The 21,096-nt window shown below is 36.5% G+C and overlaps 1 protein-coding gene across 2 annotated transcripts in view; it reads left to right on the top strand.

Moving 5' to 3' along the window:
- Positions 1–21,096, top strand: part of dym (dymeclin) — an 86,952-nt gene that overhangs the window by 7,299 nt on the left and 58,557 nt on the right. For both annotated transcript variants that reach the window (XR_007927262.1, XM_051878272.1), the window contains exons 5-8: positions 116–249; positions 3,737–3,809; positions 9,075–9,200; positions 11,883–12,022. Coding sequence is in view for 1 of the 2 variants with exons in the window: in XM_051878272.1 (XP_051734232.1) it covers positions 116–249; positions 3,737–3,809; positions 9,075–9,200; positions 11,883–12,022 (473 nt within the window). In the remaining variant the exon portion in view is untranslated. The remainder of the gene's footprint in view (positions 1–115; positions 250–3,736; positions 3,810–9,074; positions 9,201–11,882; positions 12,023–21,096) is intronic.

Genomic DNA, 21,096 nt, shown 5'->3' with positions numbered 1-21,096 from the left:
GTGTGTGTGTTGGTTTAGTCAAGGATGATCCAAAACCACTGACAGGGTCAAGCCACAGTTCACTGGCTGCTGTAGGTCAATAATTATCTCTGACTCTCTCTCTTTCTCTCTCTAGTCAGTTGTTCATCTGGCAGGCCCATAATGCTTTGTTTCTGGTGCGCTGTTTGCTGAAGGTCTTCATCAGGGAGATGAGCGAAGAAGAGCTGCACTTACAGTTCTCCTACCAGGAGAGGGCGCCGGGAACCTACGGTATCTTACACACACGCATAGACGCACACATTTTTGATGTGTTTAATTATATTTGACCCTCACAAATACAGTCAAACCAGTACACACAGATAGATTTTTACTTGGTTACCTAAATGAGAACATGCCTTAGATTCCTATTGTTGTTTTGGTGACACTTTACAGCAAAGTCTCATTTGTTTAGTTACTGCATTAGCTAACATGAGCTAACAATAAGTATTAGATATTATTTTACAGCATGTATTAATCTTTGTTAATGTTAATGAACACACAATAGTTCATTCATGTTGAAATTAACATGAACTAACATTAATAAATGCTAGTTTGATGGCATTTACTATTTTTTGTTGTTTGTTCATGGTAACTAATATAGTTAATGTTAACAAATGAGGCGTTGTTGTAAAGTATTACCATTGTTTTTATGTAAAGCTAACCCTGCACCTAAACGAAAGCTTACCTTTTTAATAAAAACGTATTTATTTATTATTTATTTATATATCAATTTTTATATTTGTAAATGTTCCAAGATGAAAGAGACAGTGTCCAGAAAGTATAGCTGAATATATTGATCTGTTTTTAGGTAAAGCTAGCTATAAATTTTCCAGACTAGCACTAACTGGAACTGGTTTCCTCATTATATTATTTTGTGTGAATATCTGATGTCCTTTAAGAAACACACATCTGTGTTATTTTAGTATTATTTATATACTATTACAGTTTTTATTAATATTTTGAATTACCTTTTATTTTATATTTTCAGTTTTCATGTTATTTTTTTTTAATTTTTTTTATTTTTAATAAAATTTTTCTATTTTTAATTTTTAGTAATTTTATTATGTGCTTTTGTCACTTTATTAGTTTTTATATTAATCTTACTATTTAGGATAATTTTTTTTTTTTATTAATTTTCGTTCAGTTTTAAAGGTGCAGTGTGTAAATTTTAGGGGCATCTAGCGGTGGGGTTGCAAATTGCAGTATAAAGAAGCTACGGTGGCCAACACAGGACAAACATTTCGTCGTCTGAGACAGCAGAGAGTAGCTAGTCAATCAAACGCACTCTGTAGAGCAGCTTGTCCGTTTAGGGCTACTGTAGAAACATTTCGGCGCAAAATGGCGACTTAAAATGTAAGGGGACCCGTGGTGTATGTACAGTGGGGAAAATAATTATTTGATCCTCTGCTGATTTTGTAAGTTTGACCACTTACAAAGAAATGAAGGATCTATCATTTTTATGGTAGGTTTATTTTAACGGATAGACAAAATATCAAGCAAAAAATCCATTTTTTGTACAAATGTTATAAATTGATTTGCATTTCAGTGAGTGAAATAAGTATTTGATCCTCAAGCAAAACTTGGTGGAGAAACTCTTGTTGGCAAGCACAGCGGTAAGATGTTTCTTGTAGTTGGTCACTAGGCTTGCACACATCTCAGGAGGGATTTTGGTCCACTCCTCTTTACAGATCTTCTCTAAATCCTTAAGGTTTCTTGGCTGTCACTTGGCAACTCAAAGTTTCAGCTCCCTCCACAGATTTTCTATAGAATTAAGGTCTGGAGACTGGCTAGGCCACTCCATGACCTTAATGTGCTTCTTCTTGAGCCACTCCTTTGTGGTATATTTTGGGTCATTGTCATGCTGGAAGACCCATCCATGACCCATCTTCAGTGTTCTGGCTGAGGGAACGAGGTTCTCATCCAGAATTTTACGGTACGTGGCCCCGCCCATCGGCCCCTCAATGCGGTGAAGTCATTCTGTACCCTTAGCGGAGAAACAGCCCCAAAGCATAATGTTTCCACCTCCATGCTTGACTGTAGGGATGATGTTTTTGGGGTAATAGTCAGCAATTCTCTCCCTCCAAACACAGTGAGTCGAGCTGTTGTCAAAGAGCTCAATTTTGGTCTCATGTGACCACAGCACTTTCTCCCAGGCCTTCACTGAATCATTTAGATGTTCAGATGGGCTTGCCCATGTGCCTTCTTGAGCAGGGGGACCTTGCAGGCACTGCAGGATTTCAATCCATTGCAACGTAGTGTGTTACCAATGGTTTGCGTGTTGACTGTGGTCCCAACTGCACTGAAATCATTAACAAGCTCTGAAGTTCTGGGCTGATCCCTCACCTTTCTCATGACCATCCTTTCCTCATAAGGCGAGATCTTGCATGGAGCACCAGACAGAGGGCGAATGATGGTTATTTTGGATTTCTTCCATTGCCGAATAATCGCACCAACAGTTGTCTCCTTCTCACCAAGCTTCTTGCTGATGGTCTTGTAGCCCATTCCAGCCTTGTGAAGGTCTACAGTCTTGTCCCTGATGTCCTTTAACAGCTCTTTACAGTGGTGAAGAGGTTGGAATAGAAGATACAGATTCTGTGGACTGGTTTCTTTTATACTCGTAACAAGATGACATTAGGAGTACTTTCTTAAAGTGACAGGGACTAATCTGTGTTCTACTTGGGCACATAACCAATCTGTGGGAGCCAGAATTCTTGCTGGTTGGTAGGGGATCAAATACTTATTTCACTCACTGAAATGCAAATCAATTTAAAACATTTATATAATGTGTTTTTCTGGATTTTTTGGTTGATATTCTGTCTCTATCTGTTAAAATAAACCTACCATAAAAATTATAGACCCTTCATTTCTTTGTAAGTGGTCAAACTTACAAAATCAGCAGGGGATCAAATTATTATTTACCCCACTGTAGATAGAAATGGCTCAGTCTAAGGTAATAAAAACATAACGGTTCATTATGTAAGGTCTTTATACACCACTGAAAACATAGTTATGTATATTATATTGCTTTTCTGCCAGTAGATCCTCCTAAAATGTATACATTGCACCTTTAATTTATTTATTTCTAGTTAATAATTTTAGTACTTAAACTCATCTCAGTTAGTTTCCAAGACAGCATTTCTCATTTTCTAATGATATAATATTTATATTTAATTTTATTTCTTTATTTAAAAGAACAAAACTGTTTTTAATAGTTTTAGTTTGTTAATAACCCTGACATGCATTTCCCAAGTTTGACTTCACAAAAGAAGATAAAGTTAGTGTTTTGAAAGTCTTTTTCAGCATCAGAGCTGTGAAGCTCATGTGTGTCATGTAAGTTTGAGACTGGCTCGGGTCATTTCCTGATCCTGTTCCCTCTTCTTTTCCTGCACATTTCCTGTCCACTCTCCAGCGTACTTGTCAATAATAATGGCCAAAAGGCAAAATAAAAGAGCTTTTTCAGCACTAGAGCATTTGTTAAGGTAAACATCAGGAGGACTGTATCTGTCTGTCCATCCTGACAGCTTCTCCGTTGTTTGATGTGTCACAACCCTCAGCCAAATGCTGCCACATCTGAACATAAATGTCATCTCTGACCAATCAGAATGAGCATCATACAGAACCAGTGACCTAAAGAAACTTTTCAAAGACTATATTTACTTTGCTGATGTGTCAGCGTTCCAGTCTCTGACCTGATCATGATGTGTGTGTGTGTTAACAGACTCCATCTGTGAGGATCTTCTGGAGGAGCTGGTCTGTAATTTGGTGCATCTCATCGTTGAAGTGCCGCTTCTGTGAGTACCCAAGAAAAACTGTGTGTGTTTGTTTTGTTCTGGATTTCTCTGTCTTGCAAATACTAAGAGATAAAGTATGTCTCAGTGCGAGAAGGAGGTGTGTGCGTGTGTTATTGTCGTGATATATGACGGGTCTCTCACGTACAGCGTGTGAAGGTCAGCTCTGACTCAAACAATGAGGTGTCCCTGTCATTATTTATACACACAAATATATTTTCAAACATTTTTTCATGAAGTTTTCATGAGGTCAATGCTGTCAAGCATATTAGCACAATTAATCATGCCACCTGATGCATTTTCAAAGTCAAGTCACCTTTATTTATATTATTTATATATATTTATATACAGTACAGATTGTTTCAAAGCAGCTCACAGTAATAAACAGGAAAATAACAGAATCAATGATGCAAACTTCATCATTTATGAGACAAAATTATCTCTACAGAAGACAATAGTGTCATTATTCAGCTTGAGTCAGTTCATTTGTTTATTCAGTTCAGTTTTCAATGTTGCAAACGTATGAAACAAAGTCATTTAGCAAGGTTGATCAGCAAGGGTAGCATGCACAAAGTTGAACTACTTTTAACTTGATACCGCTTCTTACAAACATGACATTTTGCTCCAGGCGCAAACATTTTTTACATGCTCCCTTTCCATGTTTATCCACGATCCCTGAGCGCCCATGTGTCTCATCAGACCTCTGCGTGACCCGCTGTCATTTACACACCTGAGTGGAGGACACCTTCATGCATGAAACCATGATTTATTGAGTGACGCCCTTCACACACACTTCTGTAACTCTCTGCAGAGTCTACACACAGATAAACACAATGGCACTGCGTCATTCGGCTCTCCTCCTGCATGTTTCCAGTGTTTGTGTGTGCTTTTATGCATTTAAAGGACAGATAGATTTATCCACTATGAATGTAAATCTGTTTGTCATGTTCTAGAGTGTTCTCGTGCTCCACCCAGTCTATAATGAGAACCATATTAACGCCAGATAAGTTTTGCGATGCTGATCATTATGATGGGTGTGTGTGAGTGTGTATCTCACTGTTCAGTCCTTAAAATGCCCCTCATTTACTTTAATAAAACACATTTGTGATCTTATTAAAGGAGACCTATTATGCCCTTTTAAAAAGTCTTGATTGTGTTTTTACTAGAATAGGTTTTTATGCTTGAATGTTCAAAAAACATTATTTTTCTTATATTGTTGCAGCTACTCTCTTCCCAATCTGTCAGTAATGCTCTGTTTATGAAGCCCCTCCTTCTGAAAAGCACAATGTGCTCTGATTGTTTGGCTGGATCAGTGCATGTTTGGGAAATGTCCCACCCCTTGTGTAACTCCTCCTGTTGGAACCACCTGCTCTAAGCAGGACTCGAACCCTGGTCCGCTGGCATGAGAGTCGGATGCGGTAAAAAGGAGGCTAAAGACCGCAACCTCTAACGTCAGTTGCTAGAGTGCCTTGAGTTCAGGGGAGTAAGGTTTACACGCAACTCTTACTAGCCTACATCTGTTACACTCACCCCCCTAAACCTCACTCCCATCCGGGTCACGGCACCAATGTAACCCCTCATGTTCGAGCCGCCCGCTCTAAGCGGGACTCGAACCCGGGTCCGACGGCATGGGAGTCGAGCGTGCTAACAAGGAATCTAAAGAACACAGCCTCTAGCGTCAGTCGCTAGAGCGCCTCAAGCTCAGGGGAGTGAGGTTTATACGCACAGCTCTTACTAGCCGACGTCTGTTACACTCACCCCCCTAAACCTCACTCCCATCCAGGTCACGTCACCAATGTAACCCCTCCTGTTTGAATCGCCTGCTCTATAAGTTTTGTTTTATTAATTTTACCGACTGATACTTTAAGTTTTGCGATGCTGATCATGATGATGGGTGTGTCACTTACTAGCCTCTGTCTGTTACACTTACCCCCCCAAACCTCACTCCCATTCAGGTCACGGCACCAATGTAACACCCGCTCTAAGCGGGACTCAAACCCAGGTCCGCTGGCATGGGAGTCGGACGTGCTAAGAAGGTTAACACGCACAGGTCTTCCTACACTATGTCTGTTACACTTACAATAACTGTGAGTTTCAATACACTACTAACCAACTCAACCAGGCCCTGCCCCTTTATTTTGCGTATGCCTTGGGCAGGAAATATTTAAATGAGGAATATTGTGACGTGTTCGTTCCCGGAAGAAAACTCAAGACTACAATGGAGGCGTTTCAGGGAGTTCAGAATCAGTGACACTGATATAGAGAATAACTCCTGCTGGAGGGACTTTGTATACCTTTTTCATACTCAAAACAACAAAACACACTAAAGAAAGTTGAAAGTGCAAAAAAGCATAATAGGACCCCTTTACACATGATTCATCAGTGCACGTTATTCTAAAGAACAAGACTCCTTATTAAGACTTTATTAAATCGATCATCGAGTCAGAGTCCAGGACTAGCTATTAGTGCACTCGCTCCAAATCATAACAGCACACAAAGTATATATCCTGATCTCATACCCCATGTCAGTTTAATACATTTGACCTTGTTTAAGTTTAGTCCTCAAAATTCTGCAGATTTTCTTTCAAAGAGAAAAGTATTTAAGAGTACATACGATTATAAACTAAGGTTACCCTTTTTTCTAGTGTACTACAATTGCAAATTTTATTTGTGTGATTTCAGGGTTTTGTAATAATAAATTGTATTTTAATAACCCAAACAATTCAAAGCACTAAAATAATATTAGAAAAATTGTATTAGATTTTATGTGTCGTTAAGCCTAGTTTGTGGGATTTGGTTGGTCCCCATTGCAAAAACAGAATCCTATAGGAAACTGTGTATGTGTTATTGTGAATGTAAACGTGCAGTCGTGTGTGTGTGTGTGTGTGTGTTATTCTAAAGAACAAGACTCCTTATTAAGACTTTATTAAATCGATCATCGAGTCAGAGTCCAGGACTAGCTGTTAGTGCACTCGCTCCAAATCATAACAGCACACAAAGTATATATCCTGATCTCATACCCCATGTCTCTTTCCAGTTATTTTCCATCTCTACACTGTTTCTTTCAAATAAAAGTTTGAAATAAAGCATGTTATTTTTGCTGGGTCACATGTGTAAGTGAATTGCGTAGTTGTTGTATTGTAACAGAGTTTAGTCTGCTGTTGTTGTCCCGTGTCTGTTTTTGTTGCCGTTTGTCTCGTTTCCTTGCTACGTGCTGACCAAGAGAAGTCAGGCGCGGGTCACATTCAGATCCCCGACTCGCTGGTTCCTACGTGTTTTTGAGCAGTTCTGTAGCCGGAGACAGGATTCTTATCACGCTGTTGTGAAGGATATTGTGAATTGTAGCTCAAATTACCGCACAGATCAAAACAAGAAATAATACGAAAACATCAGTGTTTATTCTGCGTAAGATGACGATGAATAGTTCACCTGAAAATCATTTATATGTCATTCCAAGCCCATTTTTGCTGTGAAAAATGAAAGATAATGTTTAGCACAATCTTTAGCTGCTCTTTTTCATACAATGAATACATATAGTAAAAAAGAGCTGTCCAGAAAGGACATAAATACACCATAAACTGACTTCAGAAGACAAGAGAAGAGACAGACTGAAATTTAAGACTGTTATTCGCAATTTTGCATATCTGACTTTTTACCATAAATGGAACAGATTTGTGATAATATAATTCTATTTATGGTGCTAAAGATGAATACTCATGTTGTTTTGTAAGATTGTGAGGGAGTTTTTCCATGCTCTTGAAAAATGAATTTTTTGGAGATGTTTGTTATTGGACATTGACAATATTTAAACTTTACAAAACACGTAAGAAGAAAGGCTATTAATAATAATTTTGCAAATTTCTGTGGTTTATTTGTAATAGTAAGTATTTTAATTTTAAAAAAGTACCAAAAGGTTTATTATCAGCCCAACGTGGAACCTGCGTTCACAGATCATTCACGTCCTTTATCCCTATTAAATTTTTTTGTATTAAAGTCATATCAGTTTAATACATTTGACCTTGTTTAAGTTTAGTCCTCAAAATTCTGCAGATTTTCTTTCAAAGAGAAAAGTATTTAAGAATACATACGATTATAAAATAAGGTTACCCTTTTTTCTAGTGTACTACAATTGCAAATTTTATTTGTGTGATTTCAGGGTTTTGTAATAATAAATTGTATTTTAATACAATTTGGTTGATTTGGTTGGTCCCCATTGCAAAAACAGAATCCTATAGGAAACTGTGTATGTGTTATCGTGAATGTAAACGTGCAGTCGTGTGTGTGTGTGTGTGTGTGTGTGTGTGTGTGTGTGTGTGTGTGTGTGTGTGTGTGTGAAAGTGAAAGGGAATCATGCCAAGTGACTTCACAGCACTGGGAAGTGGAAGTGAAGTGAGAACTCTGGAGGAAGGAAACAAGGGACAATAGAAAGAAATAGATTGTTCTATTGATGTTGAGTAAGTGTGTGTTTGGAAAATGAGAGGTGGCAATGAGTTCAAATTTGCAGTAGGACTTCACTATTTTGGTGATTTTGATGAATGATAATGTGATCAGTTTGTCTGTTTCATATTTCACCATTTTTCATTTCATTTTGAAAATGTCAGTGCAAAATATTTTAATGCTCATAAAATGTTTTAATTTTATGCATTGTATAATGCCTTTCCTTTCCTTTCCTTTCATTTCCTTTCGTGATATTCACACAAATATGAATTTTTGTTGAACATTTGTTTCTTTTAAAATCTTTCCTTTCCTTTCCTTTCCTTTCCTTTCCTTTCCTTTCCTGTCCGTTCCTGTCCGTTCCGTTCCGTTCCGTTCATGATATTCACACCAATATAAATACTTATTGACCATTTGTTTCTTTTAAAATCTTTCCTTTCCTTTCCTTTCCTTTCCGTTCATGATATTCACACAAATATAAATATTTATTGAACATTTGTTTCTTTTAAAATCTTACTGTTTCCAATGTTTTACAAAAGTGCCTGAAATTACCTTCAGAATAACTAGATAAAAAAAAAAAAAAAAAAAATCGAGATTATCAGCTGTCTTTGCAACAACATTTGCGTACAGATGGTCTTGATGAATAAAAAGATTTACACAAATATAATTTATTGTTTCTTTTACAATCTTACTGTTTCCAATGTTTTAGAATAGTGATTTCAACTCAATTAAATCCCTCTTGACCATGGTAAAATTACCATAAATCACAGCAGCAACTGATTTATTAATGGATAAATGTATGTATTAATGTTTATCCTGTCTCTGTTTCTATAGCGACATCACCTACAACATCCTGTTTGAATCTGTAACCACCCTTCTAGTGCTGTTGTCCTATCAGCTCTTTCACAAGGAGATTCTGAGGGAGGGGCTTATTTACGGCTACCTGACCAAAGGACGATGGTAAGAAAGAAGGATCACCATACTTGCCGTTTCTGTAATTTATTGTGAAATTTACTAGCAATTATTGATTGAAAATTGTTTCTATACCAAATTTTTTCCAGTGTACATGTAATTTAAGTTACCTTTGTGTATTATACGGTTGATAATATAAATAGACTAGTAATGAAACTAGAATGGTAAGGCACAGATACTCTACACACCTGAATAGACTCGTCTAATTGATCCAGAGTTCCAGTGATGCATCATAAACTTCTCGAGAACCAGAGCCAATACAAGTTAAAAGTTGTTGCCTACCGCAGTGTTTTATTCTTACAAAGTTTGTCCCAGTGTGATAATGTGGCCCCCTGACCGGCATTAACAGAAGGACGACTGTCAAGCGCTTCCATTTCATATGCAAATGAGGGTGTTCATTAATTCGCCAGATGCTCTCGTCTGGAGCTTTGCTTGAGTTCACCCGGAGGGCTCGTTTGCATCGCACCAGTGATACTGAGCTTTTAAAGTTCTCTCGTTAGCTCTTCAGCACTGCAGCTGAGCTTGCATGTCTGAGGTCATTAACGAACACTCGTCAAACCTCACGAGTGTCTTTAGGACTGAGACGTACTCTATGCAAGTGCATGAAAGCAAAGACGTCCAGCTACACAAGCTACATATTCTCACTTCACAATGCAAATGAGCATTGAAAATACCATCAGTTTCCAGAAACCATTTCCATGTTTCTTTAATTCTCATGTTTTGTCTTGACATTCTTTATGTTCCCAAAGATCATAATGCTAATGTACCAAAAATGATAGTAATTTCCTAAAATGCCCTATAATTTTCTTTTCAAATGGTTTTTCTATGTTCCTGTGATCAAATAAAAACCAACCAAGGTCAGCTGTTTTAAATGTCCATCCATCCATCCATCCATCCATCCATCCATCCATCAACCATACATCCGTCCTTCTATCCAACCATCCATCCAGCCATCCTTCTGTCCAACCATCTAACCATCCATCCGTCCTTCTGTCTAACCATCCATCCATCTGTCCTTCTGTCCAACCATCCATCCAGCCGTCCTTCTGTCCAACCGTCCATCCAGCCAGCCGTCCTTCTGTCCAACCATCCATCCAGCCAGCCGTCCTTCTGTCCAACTGTCCATCCGTTCTTCTGTCCAACCATCCATCCATCCATCCTTCTGTCCAACCGTCCATCTGTCCTTCTGTCCAACCATCCATTCAGCCAGCTGTCCTTCTGTCCAACTGTCCATCGGTTCTTCTGTCCAACCATCCATCCATCCATCCGTCTTTGTCCAACCATCCATCTGTCCAACTGTCCATCGGTTCTTCTGTCCAACCATCCATCCGTCCTTCTATCCATCCATCCATCCATCCATCTGTCCTTCTGTCCAACCATCCATCCGTCCTTCTGTCCAAACATCCGTCCGTCTATCCATCCATCCTTCTGTCCAACCGTCCATCCATCTATCCTTCTGTCATCTGTCTTTCTGTCCAACCATCCATCTGTCTAACCGTCCAGCCGTCCTTCTGTCCAACAATCCATTCAGCCGTCCTTCTGTCCAACTGTCCATCCGTTCTTCTGTCCAACCATCCATCCATCCGTCCTTCTGTCCAACCATCCGTCCGTCCTTCTGTCCAACCATCTGTCCGTCCATCCATCCATCCGTCCTTCTGTCCAATTGCCATCCATCCGCCCTTCTGTCCAACCGTCCATCCATCCGTCCTTCTGTCCATCCGTCCATCCGTACTTCTGTCCAATCATCCATCTGTTCATCCATCTATCCGTGCTTCCGTCCGTCCATCCATCCTTACATCCGTCCGTACTTCTGTCCAACCATCCATCCATCCGTCCTTCTGTCCAACCATCCATCCATCCATCCGTCCTTCCAACCATCCATCCATCCGTCCTTCTGTCCAACCATCCATCCATCCGTCCTTCTGTCCAACCATCTGTCCGTCCATCCATCCATCCGTCCTTCTGTCCAACCGTCCATCCATCCGCCCTTCTGTCCATCCGTGCTTCTGTCCATCCATCCATCCATCCATCCATCCATCCATCCATCCATTCGTCCTTCTGTCCAATCATCCATCTGTCCATCCATCCATCCGTGCTTCTGTCCGTCCGTCCGTCCATCCTTACATCCGTCCATCCTTCTGTCCGTCTGTCCATCCATTATCAAAAATACAGATATTTCGATATGTATTCTAACTGAAATGGCACCAATACTAATTTTCCGCAGAATCGATACACAGATACCGATATCATGTTTTTGCGCTGAATTTTAACTTGTTGCACAAGTTATTTTAGATATTTGTTATTTTAGTTATTTGTTACTTTTATAGTATCTTAATATTTTGAATGAACTTTTTATTTTTATTTTTTCAGTTTCCATTTTCATTTTATTTTATTAATTTTATGTGCTTTTGTCATTTTTATTATTTTTTTTTTTATATTATATTTTGCTTTAATTAATTTATTTTTTTATATCTCTTCTAGTGAAAGTTAATTTTCCAAAAAAAATTTTTTAAACTTCAACTTTAGTTGCCAAGGCAGCTTTTCTAATTTATATTTAAATTATACGTTTTCATTTAATATTTATATTTTATTTCAGCTTTATTTCAATTACGTAAAACATTTGTAATTGAATTGCTTTAGGTTTGCTAAATCTCTCTTTGTCTCTCTTAGTCTGTCTCTGACAAGTCGTCTGGTGAAGACGCTGCTGTATAACTTCATCAGACAGGAGAAATGTCCGCCCGCCACGCACGTGTTGCAGACGCAGTCAGACGGAGGAGGGCTGCTGTATGGACTCGCATCAGGAGTCGCCAGTGAGTACAAACACACACTGTCCCGATCACCCACACATACTGGTCCTGTTTGCCATCCCTCAAACTGTGTCTTAAGCTGTTTACCAGATTTGTGAACAAATCATTCAATCAATCAGCTGATTCATTAAAAAGATTGATTTTTGGGTAAATTATTCCTTCAATAGTGTGTATAAACATTCAACTTCACACGCTGACTCTGGGTGGCAATAGCAATGTTTCCACCTAAGGTTGCGCTTTTAACTTATGCTCAGAATTGAAATATCACAAAAACTTTCTGAATGAAGCACTGTTTCCATCCCACCTGTTCAAGAGAACAAAAATCATAATTTCCTGGGAAATTGGCGCAAACTATCTGTAATAAAAATGGAAGTTGCGCCTCAGAGCGGCAGATGAAACACAATAAATTCTGTCATGTTATCTTGCGTTCGCATGCTGGTGTTTGGGAACGCAATTGTGAGATCATTTTGATGACAGACTTTGGCTCAGGCATTTCAGAACGACAAAACCAACATTTGAGATGCTGCGATGTGATTTGGTCCACTGTTTAGTCCAGTTATCCAATTACATCCTCTGTTGAGGCAAAGTCACGTGAGGTTTTTTGTTGTGCGTCGTGGGATTTATTCGGTTTCCATCGTAGTTTATGCACATGTCATCTTATCGGATAAACAAATTATCTGCCTCAATTGTGCGCATATGTTTTTTATGCACATTTTTAAATTTATGTGCATCTTGGGGTTTCCATCCAGTGTTTTTTTTATGCAATATCTCGAAATTCGCATAAAAATAGGTGGATGAAAACATAGCTAGTGTTGATGTGTGTTTGTTTGTTATGGCTCAGCAGCATCATTCGCGTAAATGATGCCAGTATTGTAAGATGAATGTCCGGGTCCGTCGAGGTTGAGCAGGGTCTGATTACTCTTTCAGATAATAATATTTGTTTTGGTTGTAAATAAACCCTTCAGTCTAGTTTCTCTTGAATTTGCATGTGAAAAGTCCCCACATACACCTGATTCACACGCTCCTCTGTTCAGCTTTGTCTGACTCTGTCTCTGATAAAGTTGTTCTGTTTGTTTGAACAGGCTCTTGTTTGACAAGCCTGTCAAAAACTAAATCCAGAGCACAGGTTCTGTGTGTGTTATTGACAGTTGCGTCTGTCTGTCTGGTGTCTGGCTTGCTCTGACGTGTCAACGGCAGGACACACACACACACTTTTCATTGTGTGAACTGGTCTCTTGGCTTGATCATTTACTTAATATTGAGTTACACACATCCTCATTGTGTGGACTGAATTCAGACCAGTGTCCATCTCTCACACACACACACAGACTGACTGTCACCAAAATGTACGCAGACACACATTCACATCTGTCTCACTCTGAGCATCAGACAGCGCTGTGACACACTAACCTATAAACATACACACTTTAATTTATACTTTTTTGGGACAATAAGCACTATATATACAAACAATTTACAGAGCATTTTGTTTTGATCGTGTTGCATGAATAAGCATATACTAAACTACTGATGAATGTAATAATCGGAAAAACTGAAATTAAATGAAACCAAAAGCAGTGGTTAAAAAGCTAAATTAACTGTGTAATAATAAAATATAAAATGAATAGTTGTTTATGTATTCACTGAGCTATCCAGTTATTTTTGCTTTGAGTTTTTATTTTAGTAATTTTTTTGTTTGTTTCATTTTCAGTTTTTCGTTCTGATTTAGGTATGTTTTATGTGTTTTCATGCTGTGGTTTTCTTTTTTTAGTTTCAGTTTAGTTATAGTTTTTATTTCATTTCAGTGTAGTAAAATGTTTGTTATAATTATTATTTTTCATTTTAGTTTTATAATATCTAATATTCTTGGACATGATGCAGTGATTACGATGTGCAGATGGTGAAAACTTACATTGAAACAAAAAAGATTTTATAAGGTATTATAATATTTATACTTTTGTGTTATGTTTATTGATGATTAATCACATCTAAAATAAAAGTTTGTTTACATAATATATGTGTACTGTGTATAATGTATATTTAAATACACACACATGCATGTGTAAATATAAGAAATAATTGTTATATTTATATATAAAACATTTATATTAATATATTAATTATATAAATATATATACAGTATATACATGCAAATATTTCTTATATATACTCATGCATGTGTGTATTTAAATATACATAATAATTGTACACAGTACACATATATTATGTAAACAAACTTTTATATTATATATATATATATGTATATACATACATTCATACATACATACACACATATACATTATATATATATATATATATATATATATATATATATGTATATATGTGTGTGTGTGTGTGTGTATATGTATATATATGTATATATATGTATATGTGTATGTATGTATATGTATTATTAAAATTTGATATAAAAATGATATTAAATCCAATTTGAAATATATATATATATATATTTTTTTTTTTTTTTTTTTTGTTTCAGTTTAAGTTTTCACTTAAAATTAAATGTTTATGAAATAAAAAGCAAACTGAAACGACCACTGCTGAATGAAATGAAAACTAACCTGAAGTCTATTGAATCTGAAAATATTAAAATCCAATCTGAAAGTGCTCTTTTCTGTCTTTTTGTTGCTTCTCTTTCACTACGACAGACACTGTTAGTCAGAAGTGCGATTAATGTCTAGAACTACATGTATCATCCACTGACACTCAGTGGCCAAAAGATACAAAATGAGCTTGTTAACAGCTGTGAGTCAGTGCCAAGATGACGTGCGAATGTGTGTGTGGAATCCAGACAGTGTGTCTTCATTGTCTGACGGGTAAATCAGGCCAGCTAAATGGAGACACAAGCTCTGTGTGTCAGTCCTGTCACCCACAGTAGGAATTCTGGGCCTGATCCTGTTTCCGCTGCTGCGGGATGGAAAGATTCAGGCAGGATTAGATGGCCAAAATTCATCACTCTGGAATTACACGTGCTGGAAAGCCTTCTGGATCATATTAATGCTAGCTTGACTTAAACGTTTACAGTACTTTCAACGGCTCTATGTCTTACACCGCCTGACGGTTAATTCGCTCGCGGTAATGAACATTCCGCTGTTGCCTGAGAAACAACTTAAGCTGTCCTAGAAAGAGGAATTTGATGGATGACCTAGACTTTATATTTTGTCTATATATTAAATCAGAATATGAATCGCTTCCCAAATTTTTTAGTTGCCAGTGGCAAAGGTTAAGCAGTCAATCAAGCTTTATTATACTTGGGTGGAAATGAATCTGTCTGTGGAGTTTTTTGGCTTTTGGTCTGTGTCTATTAGCTCAAACTTCCTGTTTCAATAGGAAATTTGTCAACACAGGACAGAATATTGTGCTTGATAGGTCATTTGAATGTTTTTAATAGATAAAAGAGTGCAGATTCATAATGTTGGACACTATATTGAAACTAGTAAGTGTAATGACACACCAAACTATGAAAGTTTGTTTCTTTTACCCGCAATTACAGGTACATAGAAACCCCTAGCAATAACATAGCAACTCCCTAGAAACCACTCAGAACACATTAGAAACCACATAGCAACCCCCAAGAATCAAAATAAAAAGGTAATTGCGACTTCAATTGCAAGTTTATATCTCAATTCTGAAAAAAAGAATTGCGTCAGAATTGTGAGTTATAAACTCAAAATTGTGAGAAAGTCAGAGTTGGGAGATATAACGTATCAGTTACAGAAAAAAATCTGAATTGAGATAATAAAATCACAATTACCTTTTTTTTTTTTTATTCTGTGGCTGACGTTTATATCACACAATTCAGACTTTTTTCCTCAGAATTGAGATATAAAGTCAGAATTGCGATTCTGTGAAAAAAGTCAAAATTGTGAGATAAAATGACCTTTTTTAATTGTGCGTTTATATCTCACAACTCTGACTTTTTTCTTGCAATTCCCAGTTTATATCTCACAATTCTGAGGGGGAAAAAAGTAAGAATTATAAACTCGGAATTGCGAGAAGTCGTAATTGAAGAGTTGAAGTTTTTATCTCTCAATTGTGAGAAAAAGGTCAGAACTGTGAGATGAAAAAGTCGCAGTTACCTTTATTTTTTTTTGTTGTTCTGAAGCAGAAGCAAGCTTCCATAACTGATATGTGTGATTATCCACCCAAAAAAGGGATGATGTACTTAAAGCAGTGATCTCTGGGAAACACTTGTGCTTCATAAATCAGGGTGGTGATCTGTGTGAAGATGGCATGTTGATGTTTCCCTGCGCTCCGATGGGAGATCCCTGAGTGTGTGTGTGTGTGTGTGTGTGTGTGTTTCCCAGGGCAGGGCTACTGAATGGGTGTTATGATCGTCTGTAATCATTCAGTTCTCTTATTTCTGCTCTCTTGAGACAGTCCAAATACGGCGTATCTCACAAAAACATGTTCAGGTCCCATTTCACACCAAAATCAACAGAAAAGGAGATACAAAATTATTGTTTGCATAAGAAAATAAAGTCTTTAAGGACCATTAAGACCATATTGTATGTTTGCATTGTGACATTATTTTCATGACCACCAATTCTCAATATGTCAGTTTTACCAAACCTTTTCTCAATTCTCAGATTCTCATTATGCATTTTTTTTTATTATTTATATTTATTATTTTTAAATTTATTTAATTAATAAAAGGCAACAAATCCTACTATGATGTATAAATGATGCTGTTTTATATTTATTTTTTGAAACGTATTTTTAAATGTATATATGTGTGTGTGTGTGTATATATATATATATATATTATTAGAGATGCACCGATGTATCTAACAATCGGTATCGGCCGATAAAAGCTATTATCATCACTATTGGCCATCGGCCGATTATTTAAAAACTGCCAATGGTCAGGGCCGATTATATCCTTTCAATCAAAAGGGTGCAGAAAGGCGTGTTCAGACTGCAACTCATACATACTGTGTGTGAAGAAAATAACTCTTGTGTTGAATTTTAACGCATTAACAGTTTAAAAATAGTGACGTTAAAGCAGGCTCTTTTTGACCCTATGAATCACCCGTAGTTCAAGCCAGGGTTGCCAGGTCTGCGTTTTTTTTCCTACATCAAATATTATTTGTAGCGCCTCCCATCCAATAATCGCAAAAAGATTTGTGCTTTATTACTTCTGATAAGAATTAAAGTTTCAGTTTTCTAATTATGTCCATTTTAACATGAAATTCAAACAATAAATGGTGTTTTGATACTCTTAAATGTGACGTGTCAGATCGCTGTAATGCCTCAGTTCATTCGGCAGCTCGGAGCGCGAGTCTTTTCTTCCTCTTCAATACAAGTTATATCTGGAAAAACATGCATGATCATCAAAGGTATGTTGAAATATATTGTACAACTTACCAGAATGTATCATGTCTCATGTAATCACTTTATTTGTGTTTCAACCTTGGAAAGACGTCAGTAAAACAGCTTGTGAACAGTACGTCACATCATGTTACTTTTACCTCAGGAATGTTTTCCAGTGTTCACAGTTCCTTAGCTATCTACATATATACAAAAACACTAGAGAGGATCTTATTTATTGTTAATTATATGTTTGTGCTTATGAAAACTACCTTATGTGATACTAAGTTTTATACATTTCAGTTTTTATTTGAGTGTAATTAGTATATCTGAAAATAAACAGCAGCTGGATATAATACCTCTGCTGTTAATGTGAACCTCTAATATTGTAGTGTACCAAATGAGAGGGTTCCCTGTGTAGTTTGCAACATTATTTGGGAGATATTTTTTTTTTCCTTAAGAAAAACCAAACTATCGGTATCGGCCGATATCATTGTGAATAATTGGTTATCGGTATCGGCAGATCTATATATATATAATATATGTGTGTGTATATGTGTGTGTATATGTGTATGTATATATGTATATGTGTATATGTATATGTGTATATGTGTATATATGTATATGTGTATATATGTATATGTGTGTATATATATATATATATATATATATATATATATATATATATATATATATACACACACATACGTACACACTTTTATGTTAGATGCGATTAATCGATTTGACAGCGCAAGTTTATTTTCTTTTCATTATAGTAATTTGTGTTGGTGGGAAAAAATGCCTAATTATATCACTTTATTAATATCAGATTATTAAAAAAAGAACTTTTCTTCATGTAAAATATAACTAATTATATTTTATATATTTAGTTTATAAATATAAATAAAAACGTAATTACATTTATATAAAAATTTATATTAATAGTTTAATTTGATTTTGGGGTGAAACATGACATGAGCTTTTATGAGATTCCTAATTGATTCCAGATTTACTGTACACTTGGTAGCGTTGTGTGATACCATGGTGTATCTGAAGTATTCTGATGTTTTTGTTCAATCTGTGTGAACTCTTGATCTTAGCGCACCTCTATTTGCAACAATAACAGTTCATTAAACCCTCCGTGCTTAACTATTAAATGAATGTAATGCTGAAGTGTTATCGAACTTGTGTCTGGCTTTAACAAAATCCTGCTATTGTGTGTATGTGCTGCGTAAGTCTCAAGTCCGTCGCTGTGTCTGCATTCAGGATTAGTGCCGTCTCCCCCTTCGCCAGCTCAAACTGAAGCGAGAGAGAGAGAGGAAAAATTAAGAACAGGGAACTCTAGAGTGGAGAATGAGGGAGGAAAAGCGTGCTTTCTGGGTTAATATTACCCATTAACCCTTGCATAATGAATTTTAAGTTGCATTGATTTGGAGTCATCTTTGAAAAACTCCCTTGAATCCACTCAGAACACCTTAGCAACCTTATAGCGATGCTCTCTATATAACAGCATCATGGTGAGCTGTGCACAGGCAAACACCATGCACATTTCCTGCTGAAACCACGGTGACAGGAAGTAATGGTGGGCAGACAGGAAGTGGTTTATTAGTCTAGTGAGACGTGACACACCTGTGTCTTTTTTCCCAGGAGGCCAGTGTTAGGATGTTGCAGATGACTTTCAAAGAATCCTGACAATGTTGATGTATACATTGTGTGCCACATATACTCTCCCTAGAGAGATCATGACAGTGCTGCGGATGTATTTCTTTTGACACACACGCACGCATGATGTTCTGTCTGCCAGATGGCATTGCATTAATAAACTCTACTTCCTCTCCACTCGTCTACAGGCTGGCCTTTATGTCAACAACTGCTTTTCTAGGAAAATGTCAGTTTTTAGAGTCATTTCTGTAAAATTTTCAATCCAAAGTTTCTCAGATGCTCAGTTCACGTGATTCTGTAGGCATAAAAATCATCCGGCACCCTGTGAATTCACCAGTAATTTGGCAAAATATTTTAAGAAACTCTTCAGAGGCATAAACCATCACTTAAAGGCGCAATATGTAAGATTTTTGGATTTAAATATCCAAAAACCACTAGAACAATATTATATATTTTGTTGAAATGTGTACTTAAATTATCCCAGATGAAAATTTGCTCTGGATGTTTTTAATGGCATTTTTACTTCCGTAATGGACACAAGCTATTAAATTGTGCGTCTCTTAAAGACGAGACACTTCCATGATCTCTGCTGTCTGAATCAGACTCTCATTCTGGATCTGGTGTTTCCCTCAGATTTATAATGAGTAATATATCAGACGCTGTTGTTAGCCATGTGAGTTTTGAAATGACATTCTCAGAGAGAGATCCACAGGGACTTTTACAGGACTAGGACTATGAAAGGAGGACATAGACGTTTATGTGTATGTGGAAGTTAGCAGCAACATTTGTCACCCTCAGCCGCCTGTTTATGTACCGACAGCATTAGTGGCATGGAAAACCCCTGTGTGTGTGTGTGTGTTCGTTCTCAGCTCTGCTGGATGGCAGCCATGATGTCTTCATTTATCTGCAGTGCTGTTAACACAGCCCACAATAACAACCCCAGGACATACACTGCCTTCTGTGTGTGTGATCACTGTATGTTCCCCTCACAAACACACACACACACACACACAAACCCCCAAAGCATCTCCAGTGAAGAAACATAAGAGAGTTAAGACACGTCGCGCACACTTCTGCACACAACAGACACTGAATCCTTTTATAATGTGGTACTTTTGTTCTTTCTCTGCTTTGCATTTACTTTCCTTTGTAGGGCTTTAAAGAGTTCGATGTGGACATACTCTAACATTCAAAACTCAAAGCTTTTCAGTCCACCCAGAGCATTTATTGAAACAAAACTGCATAAATGTAGGGCCCTATGAAATCCATTACTTTTTCCCAAATTGTTTTTTTTCTTTTTTTTTTTTTAAATCCAGTTTTTTCCATTTTAATTTTCTGGATTCTTTTTTTTTTCCATGTTAATTTTTTTTTTTGGACTTCATTTTAATGGTTAAATTAAAATGTAGTCATCAAAAAGTTTGTCTAATTAATTAAAATCATGAAACTGATACAATTTAACAACAATTTATTAAAAGCTGAACAGAAATTACATTTTTCTTAAGGCCCTATGAATTGCTTTTTTTTTTTTTTTTCTCAAATTCTTTGTTTTCTGTTTTAAGTTTTCTGTTTTAAGATTTCTGGATTCCATTTTAATGGTTTAATTACATTTTAATAATCAAAAAGCATGTCTAATTCATAAAAACAACAAAATGTATTAATTTCTATTAAATATTTTGTTTTTGTTTTTTCAGAAATTCTGTATATTTAAAATTTTCTGGCAATCAAATGAAGACACAAAACAATTTAATTATAAAACTTTTAATCATATGACATTAAACAAACTTTTTTGTCAAACAAAGTGCTAGACAACAAAGAGTTTCTGTGTTTTTATGATATGATGAAGGTTTTTCTCAAATGAAATGGTAAAATGCTCATGAAGTGACTCTGGAGATGAAGATTTTGACAAATTCCATGACGTTCCACGTTATACAGTAAATTCCGTTTTTATGACTGGATTGTTTTCTGTATCGCGGAAATGAAAGGGCCCTATAAATGTGTCATACTGTACATATTTTATTTTATTTTTTATAATTTTATTTATATTTAATTTATTTGATTTTGTTCTGTTTTGATATCTTAGAATGGAT

The sequence above is a fragment of the Ctenopharyngodon idella genome, chromosome 21, assembly GCF_019924925.1.
Source record: "Ctenopharyngodon idella isolate HZGC_01 chromosome 21, HZGC01, whole genome shotgun sequence".
In the NCBI taxonomy this organism is placed as follows: Eukaryota; Metazoa; Chordata; class Actinopteri; order Cypriniformes; family Xenocyprididae; genus Ctenopharyngodon; species Ctenopharyngodon idella.
The sequence above is the reverse complement of the archived record's forward strand: the minus strand, read 5'-3'. Positions and strand labels throughout refer to the sequence as shown.